Source organism: Hemiscyllium ocellatum, chromosome 47 (genome assembly GCF_020745735.1).
Source record: "Hemiscyllium ocellatum isolate sHemOce1 chromosome 47, sHemOce1.pat.X.cur, whole genome shotgun sequence".
Classification (NCBI taxonomy): Eukaryota; Metazoa; Chordata; class Chondrichthyes; order Orectolobiformes; family Hemiscylliidae; genus Hemiscyllium; species Hemiscyllium ocellatum.
In genome coordinates this window covers 4225294-4238944 of record NC_083447.1, presented here as the reverse complement: position 1 = coordinate 4238944, position 13651 = coordinate 4225294, and the positions used below count along the sequence as shown (strand labels likewise).

The window sequence follows — 13651 nt, the reverse complement described above, 5'->3', positions numbered from 1 at the left end:
TGTGCCCAATGTATAACCTACAAAGTGCATGAGCTTGTATATCTCCCTGAGCATCATTTTATCCCATCTCTGGGCAGTTTGTCTAGTCATACCTCACTCCTCTCAGCCCAGAGATTCAAACCCTTGGACCTTGTGGGTCATGGTGTTGAATATCCCAGCAATGTCACCCCTTGAGAAACAGCTGTGTCTCATAAGACAAAGCTTCGACAGGCCTGAGGTCAGACAGTATCTGGCAAGCTGGGCCTAATGGGCAACCTACTCACGGTGTATTCCCTCAGGACATTGCAGACACTGGTAGGTTTGAGTGAAGGAAGGCAGGAGAAAACTGAGACAGAGAATAATCACTACAGACAGAATAAATACAGAGTAGTAACAGACCATTGTCATTTTGTATATCCACACAAAAGTGAACACCATCAAACTGTTTCATCAAAAGTAAAACTCTTCCATAAACTCCTAAATGGGAACAAATACTAAACTGGTTGAGAAACAAATTGGAGAAAGGTTACCCTTTGCAGAAATCCTCACATTACCTCTGTACATTATTGTACCAAGCCTATACAAATGTCAGTGCACAACAGCCACTCACACACCAATGCTGTTTAAAAGCATACTGAAGACCACCCATAGGAATGACCTGGTGCTTGCCCTCCCGTGAAGAGCACTTTAATTACTGAAAAGCTACTGTCCTCTTCATGACATTTGCTTATTCCTTTCATGAGCACTGAGGCATTAAAAAACAATTAAAGAGATTGCATTGCCAGTCTCCCCTAGTTTTAATGCAGAATCTAGACCTGAAGCTTTTGACCCTCAACAGACCATTGTTTCAACGTCAGACTGAATTAAGAGTTCAGACTGAAGCTAATCACATCAATTACTTGAGATCACCAATTCATGATCTGTTCAATTAAAATTAAGCAAATTTTCTTCAAGCAATTCATGGGATATGGGCATCATTGGCTGGGCCAACAGTTACTGCCCATCCCTAATTGCACTTGAGAAGGTAGTGGTGAATGGATGAGGTCCATGTGCTGCAGGTACATTCTTAATGGGAGCTCCAGGATTTTGACCGAGTGACACTGAAAGAACACCCAAGGTAATTCCAAGTCAGGATGGTGAGTGCTTTGCAAAGGAACTTGTAGGAAGTGGTATTCCCATGTTATCTGCTGGCCTTATCCTTCTGGATGAGAGCAGTCATGGATTTAGAAGGTAATTCTAAAGGTTTTGGTCATTGTTTTAAGATTAAATTGCACAGGAACCTGTTTTTAACATCAGGCATTTCCTTAGTTTTTAAATCTTTTCGGTTTACAATCTTCCCAAACAGTGTTTCTAATTGTGCAGCAGATTCAAATAAAGTCAGCTCTCAGGAGAACATACACACTGACTCACCTCACTTCCGATGATATCGATCCTATGCTGCACCTGGGGGACCCACTGTCTGATGATAGCGAAGAGCTCAGCAATGGTAGTCTGTGGGTCAAACAGGATTTCTTGGCAGGCCGGGTCATTTGGGTCAAAGAATGTAAAGGCTGCACAGAAACATATTTCAACCAATTACTGTGTTGTATTAACCTGTTGCCACGCACAGGTGAGCACCCAAAGATCCAGGACCACCTTCGGGAGCTAGATCCCATATATAACATCAACTGAAGCCCCAGCACATGGCAAGGAACGAGATAGCTACATTTCCATTAATGATTTACACTTGTCTAGCATCTCCACTGTGGGAAATGCCTCCAGAATTGAGTCTTGCTGAGAGAGTTATTGAGAGTCTGATTCAAAAACAGCTTTAAAGGAGCCGAGTCAGGAAGGTTTTGGAGAGGGTTTCCAGTAACTGGGCAGATGTACCTGGTTGATTTCAGGATGAGTTAGGAGTTTGTGCTAGTGGAGCTCACGATATCAGCCAGGGGTCAGTTATAGAAAGCCAGCTCAGGAGATGGGGAGGACAAAAATCTGGGTGTGTATGTCACTGGTGCTGAATGTGAGTTCATGGCATTGTAGAGAGTGAGCAGGAGTGGGAATGGACAGAATAGTGCATTAGAAGCAGAGTTCAGGATCACATGGAGCACAGCGACTGAACCACAATCTTCACCGCTCAATCGAGCAGGTGAGGGGAATAGTTTATGGAGTAACTTCCAGAGAGTTCAAGGCATTGCATGGTTCAAATGGAAGTGGTTATGCTCATCCTAAGTCTGATGGTCATAGCTTCTGCCAAAGTGGACATATTAAGTACTTGGAGCAGATAGCTTTACGCAGTGTGTAGGGAATCACCCATGTATCTCCCGGCTAATAGTTCCACCCTACCAGAGGTCTGGGTGTAGTTCTGAAGTAAAAGGGCATTACGTTGAGTTAAAATGAGGTAAGGCGCAAGGGGTTTGCGTTGACTGTAAATGGCCATTGTCCTGTTGTGGTGGCTTGTCGCTGTCCTTGACCGATTTGGAAGATGAGACCACCAACAGAAAAGATGATTTGAGGTGTTTCTAAGAGAGTCATTGGCAGCTGTTTGGCCACACTAGAGTACATGGGGTTAAAGAGTCAGACATTAGGACCCTTGGTGAGAGCTCAGCACCAGGTTCAAAGCCAATTATAGCTCAAAGCAGTTACCATAATCCTTGGGCAGTGGTGCTGGGGCAGATGGGTGAACAACAGGTTTCTTGCGTCTCTCTAGTACCGGGCTCTGGAACTCTGCTGGCTGATGCTCCTGGAGCTCTTTGTGCTCTTCCTCTGAAGCAACATCCGTCACATTTTCTTTTGTCATCTTCAACAGTTTCTGAAAAAATTCCAAAAGTTTAATCGCCGCTGGACAAAAAAAAAATCAACCTTCAATTTTTTTCTTGGCGGGTGTTTAATTACACATACACGATGTGATAAGCTATCCTCATCATCTCGTCCCTTATAACAATGAGGCCATGGGGAAAGTGATTGGTTCTCAGGCTTTATGGGCACATCCAGGACCAGGGAATGATCTCAGAATAAGGGATTGTACATTTAAGGCAAAGATAAGGAGAAATTTCTCCTTTCAGTGGGTAGGGAATCTATGGAATTCTTTATCGCAGAGGGCTGTAGAGGCTGGGTCATTAAACATATGCAAGGCTGAAGTAGGGGGAAGCGATGGGCTAATGGTATTATAATAGTACTGTTAATTTAGAGACATAGGTAATGCCTGGAGAACCTGGTTCAAATCCTGCCACAGCAGGTGTTGGAATTTGAATTCAATAAACATCTAGAATTAAGAGTCTAATTATGACAGTTATCAATTATCACGAAAAACCCATCTGATTCACTCCCCCCTTTCCTTTAGGGAAGGAAATGGCCATCCTTGCCTCATCTGGCCTACATGTAACTCCTGACCTACAGCAATGTGGTTGGCTCTTAACTGACCTCTGGGAAATTAGGAGTAAGCAATAACTGCTGGCCTGGTCAGCGACATGCTCATCTTATGAATGAATAAATAAAAATAATCAGTAAAAGCATCAAGGGTTATGAGGGAAAGGCAAGAAAGTGGAGTTGAGGATAATCAGAATAGCTATGATCTCATTGAATGGCAGAGCAGATTTTGTGAGCTGTTTGGATGAGAACGGGTGAACTCATCCAGTGGAACTCACTACTTGAGAGCTGCCTTTGACACAGTAACTTAAGGCTTTCGTATATGTTCCAGTGCTCTGTTGGGTTACAGGCCCGATCAGGTGGCTTTATTTGCTAATTATTGGCTGTGCTGTAGATGAGAGTTACATAAGAGTTAAACCATAATAATAATTAAAAAGCCAAATGCTCAGCACATTTCTCACCAATCTGGAGACTGCTTCCTAAAAAGGGCTTTTAAATTAAACTCTCAGTAGGGGCAAGGCGAGGCAGAGTAACAGCTGACTGAAACATTTGTCTTTCACATCAGTGAGAAAGGACAAGTATTTATTAAGCATCTTTCACAACCTCAGCATGCTCCAAAGCGCCTCTAATTGTGGCTTCTTCCGTACCTTTTAATTTTAGTTGCTCTGTCATTAGCGGCTGTGCCTTCACACACCTGGGGACTGAGCTCAGAGATTCCCTCTCACTCCCTTCCTTCCACGCGCTCTTAAAACCTTGGAGAAAGTGAGGACTGCAGACGCTGGAGATCAGAGTCGAGAGTGTGGTGCCGGAAAAGCACAGTAGATCAGGCGGCATCCGAAGAGCAGGCGAATCAACATTTTGGGCATAAGTGTCAATTAAGCGGGCCTAAAACGTCGATTCTCCTGCTCCTTGGATGTTGCCTGATCCGTTGTGCTTTTCTAGCTCTGAAAAGCCAGCTCTGTTTCCCAAGCTTTTGGTCACCTGCCCTAATCCTTCTTTTTGGAGTTTGGTAATTTATTTTTGATAAATTACTCTTGAACAGCTCCTTGGGGCATGTTATCATGATAAAGGGGCCAATAAGAGGCTACCATGAAGGTTCTCAATCTTACCCTTTGCCTCAGGCATGGTGACCATCAGGTTAAACCTCAGCACCACTCCTGTCTGTCCCTCTCTGTCTGTCTGTCTGTCTGTCTATCTCTCTCTCTCTCTCCCTCCGTCTCTCTCTCTCTCCCTCCGTCTCTCTCTCTCTCCCTCCGTCTCTCTCTCTCTCTCTCTCTCTGTGTAATGAGACAGCAGTTGCGTGCTCCTTTGGGACTGTGGCGACTTTATTTTAATTACATATAAAAGGTAATTGCCTTCAGTTATTGTGAAATACAACCAATGTAGTCACTATTTATAAATGCAGGAAATATTAGGGTTCGATTGCATTGTAAACTGTAAGGACTAGAAATTTCCTCTCACTGCTGGTGTAACCCAGCTCACTGGCCGCATTCAGATAGCACCAGGTGGAAATAGAGGCTTTGAGATCCATAGGATTTTCGGCTTAGTTCCAGGTCTATTGCATCCTAATTTGATACTAACCTGCACTACATGGGCAATCTCAGATTTAGCTGTGCGTTGATGTAGTTACAGAGTCATCCACTGAAATTGGGGAATGAAGTATTTCCAACAATTTTCTACCTTTGAGAACATCCTTAACCTTGTTAAATCTGGACTTCTCAAAGCTTTTGTTTTTACAGCTAATGATGTGCTTTTGAAGTCACTATTGTCATGCTGGAAATGCAGCATCAAATTTATATACAGACAGACCTCAAAGAGCCACGTGAAGATGAAGACATAAGCTGCTTTAGTGAATATAACTGAAGGATAAATATTGATCCAGGACACTTGGAAGAATTCCCATGTTCTTCTGCATACTGGGACCACAGGAACTTGTACATTTGCCTGAGAAGACAGGAGAAAGTGAGGACTGCAGATGCTGGAGATCAGAGCTGAAAATGTGTTGCTGGAAAAGCGCAGGTCAGGCAGCATCCAAGGAGCAGGACAGTCGACGTTTCGGGCATGAGCCCTTCTTCAGGAAAGCCCTTCTTCTGACCTGCTGCGCTTTCCCAGCAATACATTTTCAGCCCTGAGAAGACAGGACTCAGTTCAATGTCTCATCAGGAAGCGCTGGAAAACCTCAGCAGGTCTGAGAGCATCTGTGGAGAAAGAACAGAGTTAACGCTTTGAGTCCAGTGACGCTTCTTCATTCCAAGTGCTGTTCAACATGGGGGAGTATTGATTCATCGGGCAGAACGTGATAATCAGCAGGAGGTTTCTTTGCCCAGGTTTGATCTGATGCCAATGAAACTTCCCAAGACCTGGAGTCAACATACAGGACTCCCTGGGCAAATCCCTTCCTCCTGATTGTATACCACTGTTCTACCATCACTCCCAGTAGGGCAGGATATACCCAAAGATGGTAATCATGTTGTCTGGGATATTGTGTGTAAAGGTATGATTCCGTGGACATGTCTGTATCAGACTGTTGCTTGATTAGTCTGTGAGGTACGCCTCCCAATTTAGGTACTAGCCCCCAGATGTTGGCAAGGAGGAAGCTTGCAGGGTTGACAGGACTGTATTTATACACCAGCCAACGTGGGATTTGAACCTTGGTCTCCAGAACATTACCTCAGTCTCGAGATTACTAGCCCAGTGGACAACATCATTCTGTCACTACCTCCCCACTCAGCCTCTCCACTGTGTCAATACTAGCCTTTTGAAAGAGCTATGCAATTTGTCCTCATAAAATAACATCTCAACAACCTAAGGTGTTCCACAGCTACTTGCAATCAAACCTAAAACACAATTCTCAGAACTTCTGCTGGCAATTTCAAAACTCAGTAGTGACGGATTCCAAAATTCCTAATACACCAAAGGATCAGTTGACATATCTGTCTATTTGCAGGCATCTGAATTCTTAAGTATAAAATATTTGGATGTTCTAGATTACACCATAATTTAAGAAAACCTAGGTCTCAAAATGGTCTTTTGAGAACTTGGACCATCTCGACCCATTAATGGACATGATGGTGATAGAGCTATTGTTCTGTCTCTTGAAAATCCAGGCCACACAGTCTTTTTGATTTGAACAATGATGATATGTTTTTATCTGAAGTGATGGCTGTACTTCGATTCAATGGTTGATCAGGTGCACACAATTTTTTTTTTCCCCATGCTTCAGAATTCTTTCTTCAAATCTCTCTAGGTATTGTTGTGGTTCTGTTCGCCGGAATTTGTGTTGCAGACGTTTCATCCCCTGTCTAGGTGACATCCTCAGTGCTTGGGAGCCTCCTGTGAAGCGCTTCTGTGATGTTTCCTCCGGCATTTATAGTGATTTGTATCTGCCACTTCCGGTTGTCAGTTCCAGCTGTCCACTGCAGTGGCCGGTATATTGGGTCCAGGTCAATGTGCTTATTGATTGAATCTGTGGATGAGTGCCATGCCTCTAGGAATTCCCTGGCTGTTCTCTGTTTGACTTGTCCTATAATAGTTGTGTTGTCCCAGTCGAACTCATGTTGCTTGTCATCTGAGTGTGTGGCTACTAAGGATAGCTGGTCATGTCGTTTCGTGGCTAGTTGGTGTTCATGGATGCAGGTTGTTAGCTGTCTTCCTGTTTGTCCTATGTAGTGTTTTGTGCAGTCCTTGCATGGGATTTTGTACACTACATTGGTTTTGCTCATGTTGGGTATCGGGTCCTTCATTCTGGTGAGTTGTTGTTTGAGAGTGGCTGTTGGTTTGTGTGCTGTTATGAGTCCTAGTGGTCGCAGTAGTCTGGCTGTCAGTTCAGAAATGTTTTTGACGTATGGTAGTGTGGCTAGTCCTTTGGGTTGTGACATGTCCACATTCCGTTGTCTTTCCCTTAGGCATCTGTTGATGAAATTGCAGGGGTATCCGTTTTTGGCGAATACATTGTGTAGGTGTTCTTCTTCCCAGCTCGGTGAACAGAACCACAACAACGAGCACCCGAGCAACAAATCTTCTCCCAGACTTTGAATCTCTCCAGATATTCCTGCTTTCTTTTCCCACAAACAAAAAGAGAGTGAGAGATGGATGCTTTCTACTTGCAGGCCCTGGATGCTTTATTTTTCTCTTCTCCATTTCTACCCCAACATTTAGAGTTTTTTTTAACACTGCAGTTCAATCAGAGGGCTGTTGTTGTCAGGCAGAATTACTTCAACTGAAAAGACTCTGTGCTGCTCAGTCTTGAATCCCCCTCTAAACACTTTTTTAAAAAAAACCGCACAGTATCATAGAGCTCAAGAAATATGCAGCACATGATTTTTTTTTATAGTTGCAACACTCTTCTGGTATTTCACTCCAACTTCCATTTAAATATATAGTCCCAAAAAAGAAAAATACGTGGTCTATTACGCTATGCAAAAATAACAGCTGCTTTTTCCTAACACAGCAATATGGTTTCTTATTGTTCAGCGAAGACAAATCTGCTGATCCTTTCTGGGGAAACATTTTTTCTGCTCCCCTCCCCCCTCCATTATTACTAATTCTTGGAAATAAATGAATTAAAATATTGATCAGCCAGCCAATTAAAGGGAGTGATTTCTGATACAAGGCTATTTTGACAGGTTATTAGGTAAATGTAAAAAGAACATTCTGCTGCTGAGTTACCGTTAGGAACCAGTCAATTACTGAGTGATGGGTTCCATCCTATAATTCATCACTGCAGCCACTGCCTTAGCAATTAGAAACTAAGGTCAAACAAAAAAAATTCTCTGCTTCCTCTTTGGATTTGGATTTTTTTGTTTCTCTTTTAAATGAGAAACGACAGAGACAGGTGAAATCCAACTGTTAGACAGTGCGTGGGCTGAATTAAGAGGAGCCAAATCAGGAAGTCATGATTAGGAATGTGAGCTTATGTTTAAGCACTCTATTTCAGTGAGACTGAGGGAGGGAAGGATTGCGTAGCTCTGAGATTTCAACGCAGAATTAATTAGATGGTGAATAACTCTTCATTTTCGCATCGTAAAAGAAATAAAGGCATATCTACACTTGAGAAAAATAAAGAGGTGGGGGGAGGGGAACAAGGAAAGAAGGGGAGAGGTAATTCCGCAAAGTACCCCCCATGGTTGTAATAAGAAAAGGGAGCTGAGGTATGTGACAGAAGGACAGACTTGAGGTTAACAAAGGATTGGTCACCCGGTCTGTCTGAAGCTATACACAATCAGAGCATGCCAATCAAACTCTGCTGGACAGGGGCCAGTTATTTTAGTGCAGCACTGAAAAGCAATATTGAATACTAAAATAAGGTTCACAACTCTGAGTAAAAATCATTCCCTTCATCCTGGTCCTAAGTGGCATTTCACTTATTTTTAAACTGTCCACCCCCACCCTCCCCAGGTCTAGACTCACCTCCAATCAGAGGAAACATCTTACCTCCATTTATCTTATTAAGAATTTGGCAAATTTCAATGAGATTATCTCTCAATCTTCGAAACTCTAGGGAACATGGCCCCAACTTGCCCACTTGGACATCCTGAGAAGAAGTCAAAAGGTGTGGTTCTGAAAAGTGTGGCAAAAACATCTTTCTTGAGATAAGGAGACAAAAACAGAACACACCCTGCTAAATCCTCTTTTCCATCCACCTGAGCAATGTATGCTTTCATAACTTGGAAGATTAAGGAGACAGAAAATGGCCATTCAGCCCATTATTTCACCACAGCCAAGAAGGAGCTATCTGGTGTACTCCTACTTTGTACGTCCCAGATGTAGCCCTGTGACAGAATTTCAATTGGGTATACACACCTTTTTAAAAAATGTGGTAAATGCACGTTTCTACCTTTACCATCCTTTCAGACAAGAGTTCCAGAACCCCACAATCCTCTGGGTGAAACCATTTCTCCACAACTTCCCTGTTAACCTTTCTCCAAATTATTTTAAATCTAAATCCTTCTCTGCTAAAGAAAACAGGTTTTTCCTATCCAATCTATTTAGTGTTATCACCATTTTATCCATCTCAATGAATTCCCCCCTCAGCCATTTTGGGCCTGACAAAACAACCCCAGCCAGTCCAATTTTTCCTCATGGCTAAAATTCTCTAGTCTAAGTATATCCTTGAATGTCCTTTTCACATTTGCCTAATAATCTGTAAAAATCGCCTTGTCTCAGAAATCACTCCCTTTAATTCTCCTCCTCTGTGCCCCCTCCAATACCTCTTATAAACGGAGCTATGTGCAGTTCTCTCGTTCTAGCCTAACATGTGGAGAAGGTGAGGACTGCAGATGCTGGAGATCAGAGTCGAGACTGTTGTGCTGGAAAACCACAGCTGGTCAGGCATCATCCGAGGAGCAGCAGAATTGACATTTCGGGCATAAACCCTTCATCAGGAATAAGACTACGGGCCAAGGGGGCTGAGAGGGGTGGGTTTGATGGAGGTGGAAGGTAGCTGAGAAAGTGATGGGTAGACGAACATGGTGCTGAAAGTGATAAGTCAAAGAGGAGGGTGGAGCAGATCAGTAGGGAAGGAGGATGGCAGGTAGGACTGTTCAAGAGGGCGGTGCTGAGTTAGAAGGTTGGGACTGGGATAAGGTGAGGGAGGGGCAATGGGGAAACTGATGCAATCCTGCGTGGTTGGAGGATCGTTCTTCCTCCAGGCGTCAGGTGGTTCAGGTTTGGCGATGGAGGAGGCCCAGGACATGCTTGTCCTTGGCAGAGTGGGAGGGGGAGTTAAAGTGTTCAGCCACAGGGTGGTGGGGTTGGTTAGTGCAGATGGCCCAGAGATGTTCTCTGAAACAATCTGCAAGTTGGCATCCTGTCTCCCCAGTGTACAAGAGACCACATCGGGTGCAATGGATGCAGTAGATGATATGCGTGCAAGTACAGGTAAATTTCTGTCAGATGTGGAAGGATCCTTTGGGGCCTTGGACGGAGGTGAGGCAGGAGGTGTGGCTCAGGTTTTGCACTTCTCCCATGTGATCAGAGGTGCCAAGTTTCACCGGTTTCCCCATCCCATCCCTCCCCTCACCTTATCCCAGTCCCAACCTTCCAACTTGGCACCGCCCTCTTGAACAGTCCTACCTGTCCATCTTCCTTCCCACCTATCTGTCCCACCCTCCTCTCTGAACTATCACCTTCAGCCCCACGTTCGTCTACTTATCGCATTCCCAGCTACCTTCCGCCCAGGCCCACCCCTTTCCCATTAATCTCTGAGCCCCCTTGGCCCACAAGACTCATTCTTGACGAAGGGGTCCTGCCTGAAACATCAATTACCCTGCTCCTCGGATGCTGCCTGACCGGCTGTGCTTTTCTAGCCTAACCTGTCTCTGTAAACAGCGGACCTCTTGCCCTTGAGCTCCTGGGTTCAATTTTACGCGACACCTACAGGTAGGAATCCTGGCACTCCCTATCATTATTATAATTCTTTTACGATTCAAGTACCCCATAAGACTCTTAATTATCCACAGAACCTCCTGCTATTCATTTCTTATCACTGCGTACAAGAAGCAATTGTATCCTCCAGGTCATGCCCTGTCTGAAAATTACCACATAAGGCCCTCTACATCACTCCCTGTCACTCTGTAAATGGCCCACATGGTGTACCATCACTCATTCGCTCTCACTCTGTGAATTACTCCCATGGCACTCCATCAATCCTGTATCAATCTGAAATCACCCTCATGGTGGCCTGACAATTATTCTTTATACCAGTGTAAATTAAGCCCATGCTGTCCTACAAATCATTCCCTGTATATTGACATGTAAATTGGGATGCTGTGCCAATGGCTGTGATCACCCCCTCCTCGGCCCAGCTGCAACTTTACGAATCACAGAGGAGGCATCATGTGGGTACACCCCATGGCCCAGTTGAGGCTCCACAAACAGCAGGGGAGCCTTGCCTCACACTAAAGTGAGTCGTTGCCTGAAACATTAAACTGGTGCAAGTGGGGTAAACAGAGGCAGGTTTCTCCCTGACATTTACACTAGCGTGTGGATCTCCGCCCCCCCCGAGTTTATAATCCAGCCAAATGTCTCAGTCAATAAAGTATTCCAGATGCTTTCTTGAACATAGCGTCTAACAATCATGCCTCTGTCCCAAAGCCAAGGCCCAGATCCTCAAGACTATGTCATTTCCTTCTCATTTCTAATTCTCAGCAGCATCACAAGGACAATTAGAAATATGCTGCTAAAAGACTGAGTAACAGAGAGCTGGAAGGTCCTTTCTCCTCTTAGACCTGGGACTGATGCCAGCTTGGTCAGACAGTGCCTTTGTGTGTGCTCCTGCGACTTGCTGTCACACTCGAAGTGAAATCAACTGGCAGCTTCGGTACCCTTTGGGCACAAGCGCATAGAGAAAAGTTACCTTTTATTTAATTATATGCAAGGTCAGGGGCTCTCTTATGACTATGGATTTATTCAGACTATTTTCAGCAACACGAGGAGAGTCAGATGAAATCTAGATCCTCTTTTTTGTTCTTTTGCTATCCCTCCCCCATTTTACATTTTTAACTTTTCAGTTATAGAGTCATAGAGATGTATAGCATGGAAACAGACCCCTCAGTGCAACGTGCCCATGGCAACCAGATATTCTAAATTAATTGAGTCCCATTTACCAACATTTGACCCATATCCCTCTGAAACCTTCTTATTCATCTACCCATCCACTTGCCTTTTATACGTTGAATTTGTACCAACCTCCACCACCTCCTCTGGCAGCTCATTCCACACATGCACCACCCTCTGATGAAAGGCCACTTAAAACCTAATACATTAACCCTGTCCCCCTCTCTGCAAACTTTGCCAGAATTTCCAATGGTTTCTGTACTTCTTCCTGTCCAGTATCTGCATTACTTTGTTTCTGGTCTAGAATTTGTCAGACTTGCAGACTGGATGGATAAACCATTTCACTTCCCCATCACTGTTATTTATCAATAGAAAATACAGTGTTTACTGTGGGTAAGGACATGGAAGATATGGAACGTGGGGAAATAGATGGTGACATCTTGAAAAATGTCCATATTACAGAGGAGGAGATGATGGATGTCTTGAAATGGTTAAAAGTGGATAAATCCCCAGGTCACTTGTATCATTGACAATCACAGGCGAGTGCCGGAAGACTGGAAGTTGGCCAATGTAGTGCCACTATTTAAGAAAGGAAAAGCCAGGGAACAATAGGCCGGTGAGCCTGACACCAATGGTGGGCTGGTTGTTGGAGGGAACCCTGAGGGACGGGATTTACATGTATTTGGAAAGGCAAGGACTGATTCGGGATAGTCAGTATGGCTTTGTGCATGAAAATCTTGTCTCACGAACTTGATTGAGTTTTTTGAAGAAGTAACAAAGAGGATTCATGAGGGCAGAGCGGTGGATGTGATCTAAATGGACTTCAGTAAGGTGTTCGACAAGGTTCCCCATGGGAGACTGATTAGCAAGGTTAGATCTCATGGAATACAGGGAGAACTAGCCATTTGGATACAGAATTGACTCAAAGATAAAAGACAGAGGGTGGTGGTGGAAGGTTATTTTTCATACTGGAGGCCTATGATCAGTGATATGCCACAAGAATCTCTACTGAGTCCACTACTTTTTGACATTTGTTCAAATGATTTGGATGTGAGCGTAAGAGGTATAGTTCGTAAGTTTGCAGATGACACCAAAATTGGAGGTGTAGTGGACAGCGAAGAAGATTACCTCGGAGTACAATAGGATCTTGATCAGATGGGCCAATGGGCTGAGGAGTGGCAGATGGAGTTTAATTTAGATAAATGCATGATGCTGCATTTTAGGAAAGCAAATTAGAGCAGGACATACACTTAATGGTAAGGTCCTGGGGAGAGTTGCTGAACAAAGAGACCTTGAATTGCAGGTTCATATTTCCTCGAAAGTAGAGTAACGGGTAGATGGAATAGTGAAGAAGGCATTTGGTATGCTTTCCTTTATTGGCCTAACCAACGTTGAGTATGGTAGTTGGAAAGTCATGTTGCAGCTGTACAGGACATTGGTTCGGCCACTTTTGGAATATTTAGTGCAATTCTGATCTCCTTCCTTTCAGAAGGATGTTGTGAAACTTGAAGGGGTTCAGAAAGGATTGACAAGGATGTTGCCAGGGTTGAAGGATTTGAGCTATAGGGAGAGGCTAAATAGGCTGGGACTGTTTTCCCTGGAGTGTCGGAGGCTGAGGGGTGACCTTTATAGAGGTTTATAAAATCATGAGGGGCATGGATAGGATAAATAGACGAGGTCTTTTCCCTGGCAGAACTAGACGGCATATGTTTAGGGTGAGAGGAGAAAAATTATAAAAAGTGACCTGAGGGGCAACTTTTTCACACAG

At 44.0% G+C, this 13651-nt stretch overlaps 1 protein-coding gene across 1 annotated transcript in view; it reads right to left on the bottom strand.

Annotated features, from left to right (window-relative positions):
• LOC132836688 (CAP-Gly domain-containing linker protein 3-like) overlaps positions 1 to 13651 on the bottom strand; it is a 64817-nt gene that overhangs the window by 47121 nt on the left and 4045 nt on the right. The window contains exons 2-3 of the mRNA XM_060856086.1: positions 2605 to 2770; positions 1390 to 1529 (exon numbers count right to left, since the gene is read on the bottom strand). Coding sequence (XP_060712069.1) covers positions 1390 to 1529; positions 2605 to 2758 — 294 coding nt within the window. The 5' untranslated portion in view covers positions 2759 to 2770. The remainder of the gene's footprint in view (positions 1 to 1389; positions 1530 to 2604; positions 2771 to 13651) is intronic.